Source organism: Candoia aspera, chromosome 2, assembly GCF_035149785.1.
Source record: "Candoia aspera isolate rCanAsp1 chromosome 2, rCanAsp1.hap2, whole genome shotgun sequence".
Taxonomy (NCBI): domain Eukaryota; kingdom Metazoa; phylum Chordata; class Lepidosauria; order Squamata; family Boidae; genus Candoia; species Candoia aspera.
In genome coordinates, this window is record NC_086154.1 from 23873736 (window position 1) to 23895071 (window position 21336).

Below are 21336 nucleotides of genomic sequence, written 5' to 3' on the forward strand. Positions count from 1 at the left end.
GTGTAGTAAATGTAGATAGGCAGCATAATCCTGTGCATGTATACTCAGAGGAATGCCTTATTACATTCAGTGCCAGTACTTCCAGCTCAATGCGTAAGGATTTTGATTTTGGAAATGCAAGCTCTTGGATACATATTTCTTCTTGCCTTGATAACTTGCCTGAAATATAGGTAGGTTGTCAGATATAAGCATTTTAGTTTAGTTCAGTTTTGTTTCCATCTGAAAAAGAAATGAGCCAGTAAACATCTTCGTACAAGCAAATAAGCTTTACTTGTGGTGGGCAAAGCTACAGCAGTTCAGTACTGTAAATCTGTTTGGACGTGGTCAGTTTTAGCTCTGAAAAGCACATGCCTAGGATTATTCTAGTTCAGTAGACACAGATTTGGTTCTCACTTTTATTTAGAAATTAAATGCATGTTTTGTACTTTCACAGTTTGTTCATTCTTTTATTGGCAATGGCTTGAAATAATTTTACAATGATTTTTTTTGTGAATGTGAGCTGAATTCTGCTGATGGGAAGATTCTGCTTGTTGCTGTATACTATTTTTAACTCCTTCAAAAATGCAGCCTAAAGCATATTTCAAAGGGATTATGGAGTGTCATGGTTTTTCTCTGACAGGTTGTAAAGGGTATCATAATGAGATTATGTTACTATCATTTTTCTTTTTGCATATAATTTACTATATTGGGTAAACAAGTCAATGATTTGAGTGTTACAATTACTGGATTAATTGATCAGTAGTGTTCGGAGATAACAGAAAAATAGAAAGTTGCTATTGGTTCACCCAGCTCATGTCCAAAATGGAGGCTAGGGAATTATGGGAACTGAAGTCCAGCACATCTGAAGACCACCAAGTTGGGAAAGGATCTATTCCAAGTTACAAATGAACAACAGTTTTTCTGTGAAAATCCTATCTGACCCTTTTGAAAAGTCCTAAGGAATTAATTACAATCCAGCTGTGTCATATAAAGATGAACAAACTCAATGTTTGTATGAATTGGAGGCTTCTATTAGAACTGTGAGTGCTTCAGCTGACAAAAGCTTTATAATACTCATGGATTGGAATGGCTTCTCTTTAAAATGATCACCTGAGCATATATGCATGGAGGAGTCACTTGGGATGTTGTTCATGTGTTGGACATTGAAAGTTGATCCTGTTAGCTGGATTCCAAAGTATTCTTGGAACTGTTTTATAGGATTATCTCCAGAAAAGGTCTCTGGATAAACTGATCTGATACAGCTTTTCTTCATGTTTGCTATCCCGTTAGCCATAAAATATATCAGAAGTGTCTGGAACTATACAAGTCATAGCAATGTATCGTTCATTTCTCTATAACATTCCTTTCACCTTCTTGATGTGTAGCACAACATTATATTATGTAACCTTCACCCCTAGAATGTCAGAAATTGCATAAGTAATCTTCTCCAACCGGGCAGTCACTATGTGTCGGATTATATGTTTACCATAAAAGTTATTTATAATGTTTCCTGTATTTCTAATGGAGTACATAAATTACCTTGTAAATTAAAACAAAACAAAACATGAACAAGATGAGCTACACATTCAAAAGATTTAGGTTGAAGGAGCTTTTCAACTGTTGTGATTGAAGACTTAACAGCTGTAATGTGTTCCCAGATAGAAAACTACCAGCATATAGAAAATCATAATACCAGGGAACAAATTTCTAATCCAGCTCTTTATCTCATATGCTAACACATTATGTAAAAAGTAAACCAACAAGTTCAAAACATACAGTCCTCCCTCCTACTGTTTAAAAATGCAGAAACCCAGGCCATTGTATAACAGCCTTCTGCAGTATGCTTCTTTCTTAGATACACTGGACTATAGCTTTAATCATCTCCAGCCAGAAAGGCCATTGAGGTTGATGGGACATATAATCCAACACAGCTGGAGGATAGGTTAGAGCAGTGTTTCTCAACCTCAGCAGTTTTAAGATGTGTAGACTTCAACTCCCAGAATTCCCCAGCTAGCATGGCTGGCTGGGGAATTCTGAGAGTTGAAGTCCACACATCTTAAAGTTGCTGAGGTTGAGAAACACTGCATTAGCAAGCGCTGGTAGAGAGTAGGCTTTTCTCTTTCTGAAAGGAAGCACCTGCTCTTGGATGACACTTCACTCATAAGAGGGGTTGTTGTTGCTGTTGTTTAATGATGGCTACTTGCAGGTTTATTTGTGCATTTGTTTTTATGCTTTCTCAGCCACACTGACCAATTCCCTTTTTAAAGGGAAAAGTGGAATAGATCTATCTAAATAGATGATTAAACAACATATTGGACATAAGCGATAGGCAATTTATTAATAAGTGATATTCCGGTCTGGGCTTGAAGCTATTTATCTACTTCTGTGCCCTAAAAGTTTATAATCTGACACACACACACCCAAAAAAGATTATTAGCAATATATAATGGAGGTGAAATTAAATGAAATGACATTGTACACATAAGAATAAATCCAGATGTAGTCATATTTTAAGTAGACACAATGAAATCAGGGGCTTGGAGTCATTCTTCTCTTTCTGCATTGGTCAGACCATACTTAGAATATTTCATCCAGTTTGGGGCACATGTTAGGAAGGTCATTGATCAATTGGATTGTGTCCAGAGGAGACCAACCAAAGTGAATAGGAAAATGCCTGTTTCGGATTTACTCCCACCTTGTATAGAAACTAAAGAGGAAATTATTGCCTCTTAGTAGACCTACTATCTTCCCTGAAAGTTTCCAGCTGTAATGAAATAGCAATTTGTAAAGAGCTTATTCAAGTAGAATACCCAAACTGAGGTATTTAAAAAAATTTGGATAGTTCAAAAAGGGGCAGTTCTGTCTGAAGGGCCTAATCTCATCTTGATACTTTTTCTGGGCTTCCAGATCAAGCCAGGAAAATCTTCCAAGTCTGTCCTTTTAAGAAATCTGCTGATTGCTGCTTCCCACTCCCTGCCCATCAATTGTTACTCCTATTATGGTGGTGACTTCTTTCCCCAAAGCTTTCTAAAAATTCTTCTTCTGGATTGTCTTCTACTGTTAATAAAACACTATCACTTCTGATTTTTTTCCCCTTTAGAAATTGCCAGAGAGCATGAGAAAAAAATTTATGCTATATTGATTCTGGAAGTAAAGTATAAATGACATTTTAACAAATGCCAGTTCCTTATAGTAATCTTATTTGCTAGTGATAACCCTGCAGTAGTTTAAATTGATAGTTAAATATCTCTCTGTGGAACTGTACTGCTGTTTCACTGAGCTGAGTGAATCTAATTTGATTTAGTTATACAGACACAGTGGAGGCAATTTGACAGTGTATCTAAAACTGTGAAAAATCCTGCACTTCTTTTTTTTTTAAAAAAAAATCAGTCTGTGAGAATTTTTAGCATGTCCAGAATACATTAAACTAATGTAAGTCGACAAAGGTAAAATTGTCTAATAATTTAACTGCCCTACTTGCATCTGAAGAAATTTACTTCACTGCAAAACATAAAATTAAATAACTTATAAGTATGCTTTCATCTGTGTGAATTTATCCTGAAACTCCGAGTCCTCATTGTAATTCATAATCATCTTGACTGTGCAACCTAGAGAAACACCAAACACAGACAGGACCATATATTCACTCGCCCCTAAGCCATGAAACACACATGTGAATCAAGAAGCAATGTCTCATACGGGATCATGCCCTTAGGGAAAGACACTGTGCCTGGATGGCAGCCTTGCTGAACATTATTAACTACCGCCATCATCAGTGTAACCCCTTTTTAATTTTTCTTCATTTCTTAGATTGCTTCATTTTAGACAGTTCTCTGTAACCTTTTCACTGAGTTAATCATAGAAGTAAAAAAAGAAAAGAAAAGCAGCATTGCCATTCCTCTTTTCCAAATAGATCAGGCAATTATGTTTTTAAAATCTGCATTAAACATTGAGAATGTTTCCTAATGCTTACAATGGTATTTTTTCTCCCCTGCCCCTTCTCCCAAATAATTGAACAAATGCAAGCAAGAAGTTCCTTGAGTGGCTTTTGCCCAAAGTAGGTCTTGCTAATTATTTTGAACTACAACTTCCATCATCCCTGAGCAATGGCCATAGCACCAGGAGATGATGGGCCACATTAGGGAAAGTTGGCTTGAACTTTAAGGAACAGAAAGGCTTTTTTCCTTTTTAAGAAGTATTTACAAGAAATTCTGTATCAGACAACCATGATCTCCTTGTATTTGTTTGTAGAGCAGATAGTGATTGTTCAGATACCTAGCCTGATCAACCTGAACTGTATAAACTATTCGGAGAGCTTTTCCTCAGCACGAGAGGAAGATATTTTAAAAATAATGTTTTAAATAAATATGTGGTAGTATAAATTATGCTCTTTGCTATTATTCAGGAAAGAATCCCATTTCTTGTTTATAGACTGAATGTATGCTTTCATTGTAATTTAAAGGTAAGCCTGTGTATAGCATCTGTAATTAATGTATCCCTCCCTGGTTGCTGTTGGCATGGCAGTGTATTAGATTATTTCCTGATTGGAAGAAATTGTGATTAATTCTTTCACACGTTTCCTTTTGTTCTGCCTCTTCTTGTACGAAGAGATTGCAGAACTTGAGAGCAGTGTTTCTCAGCCTCAGCAACTTTAAGATGTGTGGACTTTCAGCTCCCAGAATTTCCCAGCCAGCAATTCTGGGAGTTGAAGTCCACACATCTTAACGTTGCTGAGATTGAGAAACACTGCTCTAGAGCATAAGCCAGTGATACCAATGACACATTGGCCCAATTCCCAGAACACACTTAGCTTGATCAATGGGGGACAGTATGTTTTGGGAACGCCAGAAGAGGCCCCTGAGGAGATCAACTTTAGCTCCACATAGACCCAGTTAAACTAACTCAACCCAGTCAGCCATATCATGGGAACACTCAAGACAGTCAATTACCACTTATTGCCTATCTAGTGTTCCCCAAGAAAAAGATCTTGAAAAACCGAATACCTGAAAAAATAAGCCTCACCATTACCTGATTCACAGCCAAGGCCTGCCATTACATGACACAGCTACCAAACATTGGTTGCAATAGCACAACTACTGTTGTGTATTTGTGTGTGTGGGGGGCTAGTCTTAGCTTGTACTCTTGGCAGTTCTTTAAAGTGGATGGGGCTCCAACTCTACAACTGGCAACTTTTGGCCCAGTAAGGGTGATTATGTCTTATCTAAACTAGGCCACAGCCAATTTCACCAACCAGTTCCAGCTTCTCTTCTTCCCTCTCCCTCACTTTTTTTGCAAATGAATGGCAAGACTTTGCCAAAGCATGGACACACACGCCTCATTAAACAATGTCAGTCCCCTCTCTTTCTTCTCATCCGCCCACGCCAAGCACAAAAGACTGGCTTCAGTTCTTATTCCATCCCACACTTAACTATAATGGACTGAAAGCTCTTTGGCTACCTAATAAAAATGCTTTACTCCAAGCTGCGCAGCCTGCTAGCCTCCCATCCCAGGCCAGCCTCCTATAAGAAGTAGAAGGGGTGCAGGCTGCACAGTGCTTGAGCCCCCTGGAGTAGGTACATTGGGTCAACATCAGGACATAGTGCAACACCCCTCAGGAAGCAGCACAGGAAGAACAGACCAAAAAAAATTAACAACCAACTGGACTAGGTAATTAGCAGAATATGTCCATTTCTCATTGGTTTATTGTATGCTTTTGTCTTATATGGTGGAGTTTTATATTTTTTGCACATACAAAGGCACTTAGTTTTCTATACAGGCTTTAAAACAGTGACTGGTCACTTCCCCACCCTGCCATATCCTGACATGGACACAAATTTGTTACCAGGCTCCTTTGTATGTGACTTGTCTGTTCAGAGATAATGGAGAAGGGGCTTTATTTGTTCCTATATCTACATCCTCAAATTTGTCAGACTGTTTGATTATTAAATGGTAGAACAGTGGTCCCTGCGCATGGATGAAAAGATGCAGCCTAAAAACATTTAGTAAGGCATTCAGATTTAATGTTTAAACTAATTTCACAGTACCGTTACATTACATTCATAATGACATGGCGTAAGGATTTATTAGCACTATGTACGTTTTTGAGATAGGATGAAGCAAATACAAAAATGAATCTGAATATTATAAATTCATGAAAACTCTTTAATTGTTTCAATGTTTGGATTTTTAGAGTGGGCTTGATTATGATACTAATGAATGCCTGCCTGACTTTAGGCAGGGAAGAAGCAAATTGCCCAAATAGAATATGTACTGACCAACTATTAGGTTTTCTTATTAGATTGTTATAGGATGTTGTTCATCTCTTCAGAAGACTAAAAGAGTTATGGTCTGTTCATCTCTTCAGAAGACTAAAAGAGTTATGGTCTCTGAACAATGTTCTTCCTGACATGGTAAGAGGTTTAACAGCAGCCATTAGATAAATTACCTACATGCAGCATTTCCCTGTAAGTTAGCTTAGGAGATTTTATTTGAGGAACTCTCTAGAGTGCATAAGCAAAAAAGATCAAATTCTGTCAAAGAGTTGGCTTTTTCAAACAAGGTCTTCCTACTGGAATGTGGAGCTATCAAACTTCAGGTATGCTTGACTATCTATTCTTCCACAATAGGTGGCTTACTGATACATCTAAAATGAACAAGCACAAACTCACAAACTCTTTAACTCTATCTTTTTGTGGCAAAGAAAAAAGGACAACATGAAAGTGAGTTGGCAGTAAGTTTTTGTTGGGCATATATTGCCAAAAAAAAAAAAAAATTACCCATGATGTTAAACCTAGGTAGGAGGCCCGCATATGGCTGTCAGCCTCAGGGCTCCTAAATACCTGCTACCAACATTTGGTGGCAAAATGGCATGGATGATATTTAAAAACCTTAAATATCATCTCACCCAAAATTAGTCGTCAACAGTATTGTTTCCCTGCCAGACTTATTTCATCTACTTTAACCCTTAAAAATGCTGCCTCAAGAAACATACAACTCTGTAGCCCTCAGAAGTTATCTTTTTTTTTTAAGTGTGGTCAAGCAAAACCGTGTGCTAAGCCACAATGTACAGTAGTTAGTTTTTATTTCAGCTTAGTGTCTTGTGTAAATGCAGACTTTGTGTTTTATAAACCATATTTCATAGCTTAATATGAGCTGTAGACCACTAAATATGGTTTATTGGACAAACTATTTTTAAGTTGATCATAGTTTGATGTGTTATGTTAAAGCATGTGTGTTAAATTCTGTAAGTCCTTCCATCTTCGGTAAGTCAAAATCTTTAATCCATGTATTCTGGAGCTGAGACTGAAAATTATCTGAGTTATAGTGTATCTACCTATTCTGAAACTGTTGAGGACACATTGTGATGCTAAATAGTGTTCTGTATCATCATCAATCATTTCAGTGCTGGACAATTTAGCCAGGCAAGATGGGAAACTTTACTGGGATGAAATCTCTAAATGAGACTTCTCTTTGCTGTGTATTAAGTAATGAAGAGGGAAGTGAGAAAGATACTGTCCAAGAGACATACCAAGGTGAGAAGGGGATGATTCTAGAATAAGAGCCATCATTGATTGAAAAAACTTGGATCCAGAAAAGTCTCTTGTGCCTAGACCTCAAAAAAGCCTGACTTTATGGTTTTATTAGCTATGGAGTTAGCCCACTCTTTATCTGTGTTCATTCCTATTATTACAGAAATGTTGGACTAAGCCTAGAGGGATTTAGTTCAAGACTTCCTTCAGCCATGCAAATGGTGGAGGGTTATAGTTTTGAAGAAAAATCAAAGGGGGGAATGCTGTGTACTGATCTCTAAAAAGAAAACTGGAATATGCATGTAACGAATAGTAAGTATGTATGTTAGATGTCTTCAAAACAGCTAATTTTATAAACTCAGAGCAATTATGCATAGGAACTGATGGTGGGAGAAAGTAACAGGAAAAGTAGCTCAGGGTGGGTGGATGGGTGGTCCTAAAGGCGGAGGTAAAAAAGACAGTTGCAGACAGTTGCGATGAGGATATAATATAGAGGACAACAAAAGAAGCCACTGTGGCTACAAAAACACTTAGTGAACATTGATTTCAGAAATCAGAAGAGACACCTACAGGAAATGGGCAAGGTCACAAAGGAAAAGTATAGATGGATAATTCCAGACTTCAAAGAAGTAAAAACTCAGAATGAACCAAGTTTAACCAATCATGCTAAGAATAGCAGCAAAGTAACGAGAGTAATCAGGAGTTTTTTCAGCCTCTTTACTAGCAGTACCCATGGGTGTATGTATACAAGGACACGCAGGCACTAAGAGCCTCAGGGTGGGCTGCATATTATGCTGCTGTGGGTCATGTGGCCAGGTGAGAAAAGGGAGGGGCTTAGAATGGAGCAATCACCAACGGTCCAGGTGACTGTCCAGCTGCATCTCAAATTGGGATTTTTTTCTGGATTATTTTTCTCTGCAGCCTTTGGCCTGAACTCGCCCATTTTCCAGCTCAATTTTCTTTTGCTTTCAACTCTTCCCCACATCCAGTCTGGTTCCATTCTGATCAGTTTTCAGTGAGTTACCAGACTGGCAGGCAGACACACATTGGGTTCTGACCCCATTATATAATTTATTTCCAGCATTCTTTTGGGTTGTAAATCAGGGTGTCCTCAGGGCAAGGGGGTAAAAAAAAATCAAGATGGTGAGTGGGACTGCATGATCATCCTAAAAGGGGGCATGGCTTCTATTGTGCAATCGTGCCCACCATCTTGACTCTTTTGGCTCCCCCTGCAGATGTTCCTGGATGGAAACAATAAAAGGCTTCCTTAGATTAATTCAGGCTAAAAGGCAAAGAAAAGAATTAGTATAGCAGCTGTTCAGTGAAAAAGGCAAAATATTAACAGACAGCAAAGTTCATAACACTTGATTTTAAGCATGACTAACATGTCACATTGAGCTCAGTGGGTCTACTCAAAACATAACTAAGCATCTACTTCATGAAGTTATTCTTATTCCTATATGTTTCAAAATGTCAGAGTTGATTTCGTGTTTTTTGTATGCTCATGAAACATTGCAATGCACCCACTCCACAAAGGAGACAGCTCCATAGTCTGGACAGACAGAACAGAAAAAGCATTTTGAGAAAGCCAAAATGTTATAAATTCCATAATGTATAAAAATAGATATTTTATAAAGCTGTAATTTAAATTTGGAAAAGTTATTTTAATCTTTCAGTCACTGTGTCAAAAATTACCTCACATAAAGATGACATAGCACGTGACTAACTTTGACTACTATTTTGTTGTATTGAAATACAAATTATTAAAACCTATTTTTTGAATAAGAGCCTTGGTATAATTAGGAAGGCATGCTCTCTCATATTATTGCTCTCATAATAAATGCATATTAGAGGGAGACATTGTGAAGGTTATTTATTCAGTCAGTTGGTTAAGTTAGTTAAAAATGAAATGAAATGAAAAGGAAGGAAGGAATGTATATGTTTCTGAAATTAAGAGAAAGGGCAAGGATGATCCTGTGAATATTGATCAAGAAGTAGAGCTCAATTTTGAAAAACATTGTGCAACATTTGGCATAAAAGTGGCCTAGAGGAAAAGGTATTCTGTTATTTGACATGAATGAGTGGGTGGAATTAAGAGGAGGGGGTCCAACAGAACTGATGGGGCTTTTTGGAAAATCAAAAGTTAACCAGAATGGTGAATTTTTGGTATCTGCTTAAAAAAAATGAATTATTTCAGGTTCATAGTTTAGCAATGGCAAACTGATTAATCTAAAGGCATGAGTGATTTGATTTTCCATGATTTGGTTTGATTTTATTGTTTATGATGGAAAATTGAATTAAGGATGGATCTAAGGATGCAGAGAGATTCTGGATGTGGAACAGGTCACTTTTTGATAGTCAGGAGTGGATTTGGGGTAAAAAATGGACACAGAAGAAAAGGAAATAAGTGAATGAAACTACAGGAAAACAAGCAATGTATAACAATAAATTGAAAGATTAATCTGCCATCAGAAAGTGGATGTAAGGAAAATGGATATGGAAGAGAGTGCTTGGAAGAGAGTGAGGAAATTATGTTTCAAAATGCCCAGAAGTGTGTGAAGTTATGCTAACTGAAAATATAAAAAAAGATGCTTTGTGGAATGATGAAGTGAAAGAGATAGTGGATGAGAACAATGTATATAAGAGAATGATTGCTGCAAAAAATAAAAGCAAAATATTAGATAGTGTGTAGAGAGAGAAAAAAATATGGGTGCAAAGAACATAATCAAGGAGAGCAAGGAACAGTTAAGATTATAAGAGGCAGAGTGATTTTGATGGGGAAAAAAGTTGCTTTAAAAGTGGCTGAAAAAGACTAAACAAGAAGCCTCCAGTAACATGAATTTGAGTGTATCTCTATTCATGCATCACACTAAACCATGGTTGCAACAAAAGTCAGCAACAAATCATGCTTTCAAGCTGGTTTATTCCACTAAACCAAGACAAATCTTGCCTTGTTCACTGATCACATTCACAAATCACACTACACCAAAAAATAAACACACTTGCATAATGATGTCATTTTGTGGATGACATAATGCTGGGGTTTCCAAATGATGCAAAGTACATTATTTGTGTGATGGCACCATCATATGATGTAAATCCCAAAAAAGCCTTACTGTCCTCTTCACCAGACATTCCTAAGTAAGGGAACATCTGTAATGGTATGTGGGAAAGACTTTGGGAGATGGGGTAAAGAGATGCTGCCAAGGGAATGGTCAGATAAGAGACAGCATAGTCTGCAGCTGGGTAGTGGGCAGAGCAAGAGGGTCCAAAGGGACCCTCCCTAGTTTCTCAGGCTGTAAAGGAGACAGCGGGAGAATTGTACTTTCAGACTTGCAAGATTCTGTTAATTCTACTTTACTGTAAAGCTACATTAACTCACCTCGTCGTGTTTCCTGTCTGGCCTACCTGGTAAGGCTCACACACACACTGCCATTAGTTTAAATGTTTCATTTATCAAAAACAAGGCAATTTGTCCTGTTATTAATATTGTCTGTGATTAGGCAAATAACAAAATATATTCAAATGAAAACACCCTACAATTAATCAAAATATTTATACAACAAAGTGAGCTCTGAATAACTCTCTCTACAATCGGCCTGTCTTGGCACAACAAAGCCATGGCATTTGATAGTAAATTTATCAATGTTGTCAAAATTTAAAGCAGGAACAGGGATCTTCTAGATGTTGCTCAGCTGCAACTCCCAACAGCCCACACACGCATGGCCAAAGATGAAGGATGTTGAGGTTACAGCCCAACAATGTTGGAAGAGCTGCTGCTTCTTGACTCCTGAGCTAGAGGAAAAGTTATGTCAATCTGAGTAATATTTTGGGCTGATTTCATTTGAGAATGCACATTATAACATATTTCTAAACAGATTATTGGCAAGTAGTAAATAGATAAAGATGCAGAGGAAACATCAACCTAGTTGGAAAAAATAAATAGTGGAACTGAATCTATCTTTTTCATTTTGCAGATGACATGGAAGCCATTCCTGTCAAACAGTTTGTTAAGCATATCAGTGAATTGTATGCCAACAACCAGCATGGATTTTCAGAAGATTTTGAGGTATGTGTTAGAAGCTTTTAGAACAGAAATCTCCTTTTTAGCATTTAAATGATTATGATCCTGTGATTAGAATAGTCTAAAATGTCTATTCTGAAATAAGTCCCATTGACTGCAGTGACCTTACTTCCAGGTAAGTGGATTAAAGATTGCAACTCCCTCATGCCAGTGCATTTGCTGACTGGGAAGTGGAAACACTGAAGCCTGAAAAGAGCAGCTGACTATGAATGGAGACATAGAGACAGCACCAAGTTGGCAAGGGTGCTGGAACTTTGCAACATTCACCTCCTGAAGACAGCAAAACAAGAAGGAGCTTTGGCTATGATGCAAGCAGAGTCATCTTGCTGGGGTCACATTCTTTTGAAAGAGTTTTCAAGAGATTGTGAGTTTCAGAGAAATAAATGTTAATGTGGCATTTGTGCTTGCACGGCAGTATTACAGCTGGTGATGGATCTCTGGACAGCAGATCCTTGAGGGCCCTGGTCTCCGGCTGCTGCTGCTTAACGCCAGGTCAGTCAACAACAAAGGCCCCCTCATATGCGATTTGATCGCAGAGGAGGGGGCAGACCTGGCGTGTATCACTGAAACCTGGCTGGGCTCAGAAGGGGGGGTAGCCTTCTCGGAAATGTGCCCAGCTGAGTTTCGGGTGTGGCACCAGCCAAGATACCAGGGTAGGGGAGGAGGGGTGGCTGTTGTCATCCGAGAGTCTCTTGTGGCCTTCAGGAGCCCTGCCCCACAAGTTGCCGGGTGTGAGACCCTGTTCTTCAAGTTGGGTTCCTGAGAACAGCTGGGAGTATTGCTACTGTACCGGCGTAGCAACCTCCCTGTCTGAGCTGCTGGAGGCCGTCTCGGGTTTGGCGGTGGAGCTTCCCAAACTTATGGTTTTGGGGGACTTCAATCTGCCTTCCCTGGGGCGTGCCTCGGAGGCAGCTCAGGAGTTCATGGCTACCATGGCAGCCATGGGCCTATCCCAGATCATTCGGGACCCGACTCGAGACAGTGGTCTCACTCCTGACTTGGTCTTCTTGTCGGAGCAGTGGCAACGTGATCTGAGGGGAGAGCCCTGGTGGCCCTGAGATTCTCTTATGCCACTCCCCTCCACAGGGAGGCAGGACCCATTCGATTGGCCCACCCCTGGTGACTAATGGACCCAGTGAGGTTTCAGAGGGAGCTGGGGGAGGTGCCCAGGGATCTGCTGCCTGGTCCAGCGGAGGCCCTGGCTGCTGCCTGGAACAGGGAAGTGTCCGGGGCCTTGGACAGGATCGTGCCTGTGCAGCCTCTCTTGCCTCATCCAACCCAACACTCCCCATGGTTCACGGAGGAGCTGAGAGTTTTGAAGAGGCTTAAGAGACACCTAGAGCGCCGCTGGAGGAAGACAAAGACCGAATCCAACCAAACACAAGCTAGAGCTGCTATTAAGGCCTACCTTGTGGCGGTAAGAGCAGCGAAATGGCAGTATTTTTCCGCTCTTATTGCATCCGCAGATTGCCATCCAACGGTCCTGTTTAAGATCACACATACCCTTTTGGGGAAGGTGGGCCCAGTGACTCACCTACAGGGCCGTGCGGAAGAGTTTTCTGAGCATCTGCAGGATAAAATCACTCAGATCCGGTCGAAGTTGGACTCCATGGGTGAAGCAGGGTCTGTGGAGATACCAAGGGAACGTTTTAGCCTTGTTATCTGGGAGCAGTTTGATCCGGTTGGACCCGAGGAAGTGGACAGGATCCTCCGGATTGTGAATGCCACCACCTGTTATTTAGATCCATGCCCCTCCTGGCTGGTGAAGGCAGCTTGGGAGGTGACGTGTGGTTGGGTCCAAGCGATGGTAAATACATCCTTGAGGGAGGGAGTGTTCCCGGTCACCTTTAAGGAGGCACTGGTGCGCCCCCTCCTCAAGAAGCCATCTCTGGACCCAACTGTGCTGGACAATTTTCGTCCAGTCTCCCACCCTTTTTAGGGAAGGTGGTTGAGAAGGCGGCGTTACAACTCCAGAGGGTCCTGGAGGAAACGGATGATCTGGACCCCTTTCAGTCAAGTTTCAGGCCAGGATATGGGACAGAAACTGCATTGGTCACACTTATGGATGATCTCTGGCAGGAGCGGGATGGAGGCAGTGCATCCATCCTTGCTCTCTTGACCTCTCAGCGGCTTTCAATACCATCGACCGTGGTATCCTTTTGGGACGGCTCAGGGAGTTGGGGGTGGGCGGCGTAGTTCTGCGCTGGTTCACCTACTTCCTCCAGGGCCGGTCCCAGTCAGTCGTGATAGGAGAGGAGAGATCCAGCCCTCCACCCCTCCATTGTGGGGTGCCGCAGGGTTCGGTTCTCTCTCCTCTCTTGTTTAACATCTACATGAAACCACTGGGTGAGATCATCCGTCACCACGGGTTGAGGTATCATCAATATGCTGATGATACCCAGCTATACATCTCTATCCCGGGTGAGGTAAGTGATGCAGTGACTGCCCTTTCTCGGTGCCTGGGGGCTGTGGGGGTCTGGATGGGGAACAACAGGCTTCAACTGAACCCTGGTAAGACGGAGTGGCTGTGGGTTGATGGGGCTTCATCTTCCGGGAAACTCTCATATTTAGTTCTGGATGGGGTGGCACTGCCCCAGACAGACTCAGTGCGTAATCTGGGGGTTCTCCTGGACTCACAACTCCTGCTCGAAGAGCAGGTGGCAGTCGTGGCCAGGAGGGCCTTTGCACAACTTCGGGTTGTGTGCCAGTTACACCCATTCCTGGATCATGAAGCCCTCTGAACAGTCACTCATGCCCTGGTTATCTCCCATATAGACTACTGCAATGCGCTCTACATGGGGCTACCCCTGAAGAGTATCCGGAAGCTTCAGCTGGTCCAAAATGCAGCCGCGCAGGCTATTTTTGGTGCACCTAGGTGGGCACATATAACACCGTTGCTGCGTGAGTTGCACTGGGTGCCAGTTTGCTTCCGGGTCCAATTCAAGGTGTTGGTTATTACCTTTAAAGCCCTACATGGCATGGGGCCAGGTTACCTGAGGGACCGTCTCAGCCCCTTTACATCAGCCTGCCCCACCCAATCATCCAGAGAGGGCATGTTACAGACACCGTCCATAAGAGAATTTCATCTGGTGGGGTCCAGGAAGCAGGCCTTCTCTGTGGTGGCCCCCGCTCTCTGGAATATCTTGCCTCCGGAAGTGAGGCAGGCCCCTTCTCTCCTGACCTTCCGGAAGGCCCTGAAGACCTGGTTTTGCCGTCTCGCCTGGGGTGGGAAAGGGAATAACCATTCTTGGGGATGGCTCGCACCCTAGAGTCCCTCCCACCAGCCTGGATTTTATATTTCTCTTGGATTTTATTTATTTATTGGGTTTTATTATAATTGTTTTATGTGATTTTAATGTTTATGTTTTATGGGGAATTTTATTGTAAACCGCCCAGAGTCCCTCTTCTGGGGGAGATGGGCAGTGGCTAAATATGAGTAATAAAGAAATAAATCTCCCATAATACCTACAGTATTTAGAATGAATGAACGAATGATCAATCGATTGATCAATCCTGTCTGGTAACATGTATTAAACTACAACATTTGAAAGCTGAGAAAATTGAAAAACCTGCATCTCACTTAAGAAGAAAAAGAAAAAAACTGGAATAATTTGATACCTATAGTGTGATAACTGGGGTGTGGTGTTGACCATCAGCAACTGAAACCAAGACTATCAAGCTGAAGACATTTGCAGCTTCGAAACACAAGTACTTACTGCAGCTGTGTGTGCGATTGACTCAATGTGCTCCATGGGTTTATAAATTCATGTGGCTTAGATAAACACTTCTTAATGACAGTGACAGACTCAGGCTCTAATCAGCAAAAACAGTTTTTCCGAAAGCCAGTATTAACAGTCCTGTATACTCTGTGTTCCTTTCAGCACAATTGGGCTTTGAAATTGCTGTCAAGGAGGAGGGATCTTGGCGCGCGCTCAGCCAAAAATAGCATGCAGCTGTGGTGTCATCTCTCTCAGGACCAGAGGGAGAAATATGGTTTCAGGACCTGACATATTTTAATAATCAGGTGTTACAGGGGCCATGATTAAATCATAAAAGGCAGCTGTATTTACAAATAAACTACTGTTACAAAATTGTTGGTTTGATAGGGAGCATCTCTCTGCTCAACAAAATACAAATAAGGCAGCAAGCATTTTCTTCAACATGGTCCTTTCAGGCATCATCCTGATGGTTTTTGCTTATACGCTTAGCGATTAACTGCATTGTCTCATAATTTAGACACCAAACCCCAAATAATAGGGAAAAATCCTATTGTGCCACTCATAAGCATTTTGTATTCATGAGGGCAGCGGCTGTGCAAGGTGTTAAAAGTGATTTAGTTAAATTGACTCTTGGCTGGATGACTGAACAGGGACATTGAGGTATTTAACAATGTTGATGGTATTCAGGACAAACATTTATCCTCGGGAGAGCAGGATTTGATGGGAATGATCAAATGCAGTGCCGTCTCCTCAATTATTTATGAATTGAGACCCCAGTCCAATTCATCACAGCTGGTTGTGACACCATTTAATTATTCAAAATAAGCAGCTACACATCTGTAAACTTTGCTTCAGCTGTCTCTGAAATTGCTGCCATTAACAAAAAGGAGAGCAGTCATTGTCTGCAGTGGACATATGTAATACTGAAATACTGTTCAGAATGGTTATTGCCCGATGCTGCCTTTAGTGCACAGTACATATGGTTTGCCTGTTTCGATTTTTGAAGTTGCATATTTCCTGTGAAGGGAAAGGAGGCACATTTTATAACTTTCAACCCCAAAGCCTCTCTTTTTCACCATGATAAACTTAGAATGAACTTGTAGTAGAATTATATAGCATGGTTTTACAGCTTCCCTGTGAAACAAGAGCCAACTCCATGCTTCTATACTCCATGTCGGTATATTCTACATTACTTTTCAACTGTGTAGTCATGCTGAAAATAGTGATGTCTTGAAAATAAGCAGTGAATTTATATGTGATTTTTTTTCCCTGCAGATTTCTGAGATATATTTAAAAAGTCCTATTCCTGCTACTGTTTCTATGTAGTTTAAAATGCTGTTACATGAGACATTGACTAGATATCAGAGTATTTTAGATAATGGGCAACTTGCCCATCAAGGAATCCTGAGGAACATGGGAAGATTAGTTGTGACTTCTAATTATAAGAGAGATTGGATAGTGGAACCAGCTTGGAACCAAGGGAGTAGACGACTCTCTTTCATTAGGTAGATTCAAGTAGAGACTGGGCAGCCATCTGTCAAAAATGGTTTGATTTGGAATTCTGCATTGAGTAGAAAATTGTATTCAATGGCCTAATGGGATGCTATGATTCTAGGCCTTCTTTACAGCTCCTTTGAGGTGGGGAAGAGCTGCAAAATTCTTCCAAGAAATTAATTTCAGGAGAGAAGATGCATCTGTTGCTTCTTCTTGAACTTTGTAACCAGTGGAATCACTAAAAGGATCCTTTTTTCAACAGATATTGATTGGCCACCAATCTGATGATCTACTTACTTTCTTTTGTATTTTCCTGTTTCACTGACTCTCTAGCTCTGCTCAACAGAGAAACCTCTATTGAGTGGACTATCAAGGCCACAGACTTTGGATGTAACAGATGAAAATCCTGTAGCATTTGCATCATAATATTATTACACAAACCTGTCCTAACAGTCAGGAACCACGCTGAGACGAGGAGCAGGTCTCTAGTGTTTATTACTGCTACATAAAACAGAATCCTAACAAACTGAAGAAGCGTGGGAAAAACCCAGACAGATAAACCCCAAAAGTTAAGGCGGGTCTGATCTGTCTCTTTCAGTGGCTGCTTAATTCCTCAGTACTACGCATGCATTTTCCCCCCTGGATAGAGGGCCCTTCCAGCTCGCCCTCAGTACTCATGACAAAACCTCTAATAATATTATGTGAATGACTATATGATGTACTCTCCAATTTTAACAGACAATCGGGAATAACAGACATGCCCACTCCCCAACCAGTCCATTAAATTGAGATTTCATTGTAATTTGAATGTCCATTAAAAGAGGTTTGAATAAATTCAGATTAATAATGGCTGTTACTCATGACAAGGGGACTCAGCAACAATAATGTCATCCTGAATCTGAAATCTCATGTGTTGATGAGGAAGTGCTTTCTAGCTTCAGCACTTTCATCTATCAATTCTGATGTTATTTCTGTTTGGATTCAGTTACATTAGCTCCTTCCCTTCTGTTTAAAATATTTGTTTATGTTATCAAAAAAGGAACTTTTTTGTTTCTGAGGAAGATGCCCTTTTATTCCTCAAAAACCCACCATTTAATAATATACCCTCCCTATATTTTCATATCTCTCAGATTGTTATGGTCAATTATCCAGCTACTCCTTGGTGATTCAAGATGTAGATTGGTGGATCTGTGTTTCCTGTAGAATGGGAGGCATCTCTGAATTGTCTACTGGGGAATAATCCACTGTTCATTTCTCTCACACATCTGATTAAATGCTGTAGGAAAAAGAAATTTGGACTTAATAGAGCTTTGGTCTGATATAGCAGAGATCTTATCCAGTTCAGCTGTTACACTGATATACTTAGGCTTGGTAAGATATATAATAAATACCTGGTTATATATATTCTGGGCCATGACTGCCAACTAAGCATGAGTTGAATTTTCTCCTTGTGGAAGCACAAATATTGACTGCAGACAGGCATTCCAAGAACAAAAATTCAGAGTCCCAGTGTGAATTGTTTGAATAACTCATACATTTCCATGCAGGTGTGTAAAGTAAACAACAACTCAAAATTTAGTAAAAGCATATTTCCTGGAAATAATCATTTTTACTAGTGTTATCAATATATAATTTTGTCCCAGAAATATCCCAATTTATTACTTACTTTTTTTACCCATTTCAATAAGCTAAACAAGAATAAATGAACAATCTCACATCAGGGAATACCAAGAGGCTGTCTCTTTGCTATAGCACCAATATAAATCAAATATGATTATAACAAAAACCTCAAGCATCTAAAATGGACTAGCTCTTTCTCCATTCTGCCATTAGGCAAAGACAGTTTTATTCAAGCTGGCCTTTGAAGATTGAATTAATGTGTTAGCTGGGTATTTTTTTTGTTTTGTTTTTCATCTATCTGTGTTTAGATTTTAATTATAATTTTGTGTTTAGCTGTATTTCACTATTAGTTGCACTGAGTCTATTTGGGGTTGGATTGTGGAATATAATAAATAAGCTTCTGGTTTGGATGGATGTCAAAACAAAAGGTCAGAGACCATCAATACAAATATGTGACATGTTTTTATCACTCCATTCTTTCTACAAGAAATAGTCAGATGACATTCCTAAATTTTGTATTTTGCATCTGTCCAATCTTCAGCATTTCCACTAGAATATTTTACTGAAATAATGCCACATTTTATATTTTAAAAGCCCTTTAGATTTTCTCCAGTTCACAATGTCCTCTAAATAATGTTTGTAAAATCAGTCATCACTTGTGAAAAACAGTCATGACCAAGTTCTTCTGTGATTCTAATGTCCAATATTTATTCCCAGGCGTCCCACTCTATTAGCTCAATGTGGGCCAGCTGAGACTTCAGCTGAATTAAGACAACCATTAACTCTAAGCATTAGAAAGGTTAATTAAAGTTCCTGACCTTAGAAAGGCCTTTCAGAAAAATAACAGAAGCTGGTAATTTTTCTCAGCATTATATAACATTGTAGTAGTTCCATGGCAGATTCTGAATGTTATTCCTAACATGAATGGGTTGTTATTTTTTCAAGCAAATTTAAATCCTCAGTGGTTTGGATCAAATTGCTTCTATAGGGTATTTTATTATAAAACTGCTTTACTATTTTTGCTATAGAGAGGAATTAGATCAACCAAAAAGTAAATTGAGAATTGTGAAGGGAGTTGTTTATTTTACTGGGTAAAACACACTGACATTGTTCTACATAAGTAATAATGAGAATTACAAATTGCAAGCTGCTTTTGTAGTTTATTCCTTTTTAATATAAAATGTGACATAGGAATTCATGGTGAATAGTAAAAACTGAACTGTGGAAGCAGTTCCTTCATTTAAGTAGGAATAATTGCTCCTGTATTTTCTGAATTTTCTATCATTGAGCTTTATTGGATTATTGAAGATTCCAGTGTTGAGAAAAAATAATACTATTCCGTCGTTTCCCCATCATACAAAAAAGACTAGGGCAACTTACCTGTATTGTTACAGATAAGTATATAGTATACATATATATAGTAGAGATATATATAGTGTGTGTGTATATGTGTGTGTGTGTGTATATATGTCTGTGTATGGGGGGGAGGAGAGAAACCAGTCATATATAGGTGTCTATTTTGCCCACCCGAGAAATAGGGGTTTTTGAATGAATCATAAACGTAGCTTCTATTTATATGTAAGTATCTTATTCAACTATTGTTCAACTATTATTAATTATTCAACTATTCATAGCATGGTCCATGGTCAAAGATGTACACTGTAAAATGAACTGCAGGTAACGTATAAAACATGGTATCTTTATTCCCCTCTCTCCAGCCCCAGCGAAAATTCTCTGCCTCATATTCTCAGCGGTTCTGACTAAAGGGATCCAAATTAAAACATTTCTCTGTTTCCCCACTACACTGCTTCCAACCTAATGGGGAAAAAAACACACTACATAATAGAATTTGTCCAGCCTCCTCTTCGCTGGATATGTCTGGAATGAGGATAGAGGGAAGAGCTTTTCTTCCTTCCTGGGGAAGGAACCAAGTAATTGGTCTTTCTTTAGTACTGTAATAAAGGATAAACCAGATAGATAGATGAGAGAGAGAGATCTCCTCTGGGAGGGAAGGAGGGAGGGAGGGGCTTAGATTGGAGGGGCTGGCAATATTCCAAGGCACTACAAAACTGCTTCTCCCATAGGAAAGCATTGGGGGGGGGGTTTCTAAATCTTTTTCTCTGCAATCCCTGATTTGGTCTAGTCCATTTTTAAAACTTAATCTGTGTTTTGCCAGCATCTCATCCCACACCAAATTTAATCCCATTCTGTTCAGTTTTAGGACAGTCATGTTGGTGGATGTTCAAAGTTCTAAGCTCCTTTCGTAATTTCTTTCCAATATTCTGTTGGTTTAGAAATAACAACAGGGGAGGGAAATCATCCACATCATAGTGTATGGAATTCTTTTTATCTCCTTTACCAGAAATAATCATTGAGGCATCTGTATTTTCTTAAGTGTATCAAAATAACTTGTTGCATCCACATCTGCATGTGTTTTTCTGCTTTTGCCTCTGTGCTTTTGTGTGCCCTGAGAAAAACGGAGTGGGCTCCATATACTCCGGGAGGGAGGAGAGGGAGCTTCAAACAGAGGACTTGACAATATTCCAAGTTACTGCCCAACTATCTCTCCTTTAGAAATGCACTGGGAAAATGTTTCTGGAATTTTTTTTTTCCTCCTGGCCCGATCTGGCCAGTTTTTAAACTCAGGGTTTCTTTAGCTGTCTTCTCACCCCACAACCAAACTTGGTTCCAGTATGACTGTCGTCCTGCTGATGGGCAGATTGATAGATGGGCAGTCCCAACCCTGTTTACGTAATTTCTTTCCAACATTCCATGGGGTTGCTAAGAGTGAAGATATGTAAACGTTTTGCACCAGAGGGGCAGCAGTGAGCTATGAATTACTGTTCAGATCTTCATGACATTTCTATAGAATCCTGAACTCCATTTAAAAGTGGCTGTTATTAACACTTCT

At 39.9% G+C, this 21336-nt stretch overlaps 1 protein-coding gene across 7 annotated transcripts in view; it reads left to right on the forward strand.

Moving 5' to 3' along the window:
* PTPRG (protein tyrosine phosphatase receptor type G) overlaps positions 1-21336 on the forward strand; it is a 655485-nt gene that overhangs the window by 604290 nt on the left and 29859 nt on the right. For all 7 annotated transcript variants that reach the window (XM_063291516.1, XM_063291515.1, XM_063291518.1 and 4 more), the window contains one exon: positions 11486-11577. In XM_063291516.1, coding sequence (XP_063147586.1) covers positions 11486-11577 — 92 coding nt within the window. The remainder of the gene's footprint in view (positions 1-11485; positions 11578-21336) is intronic.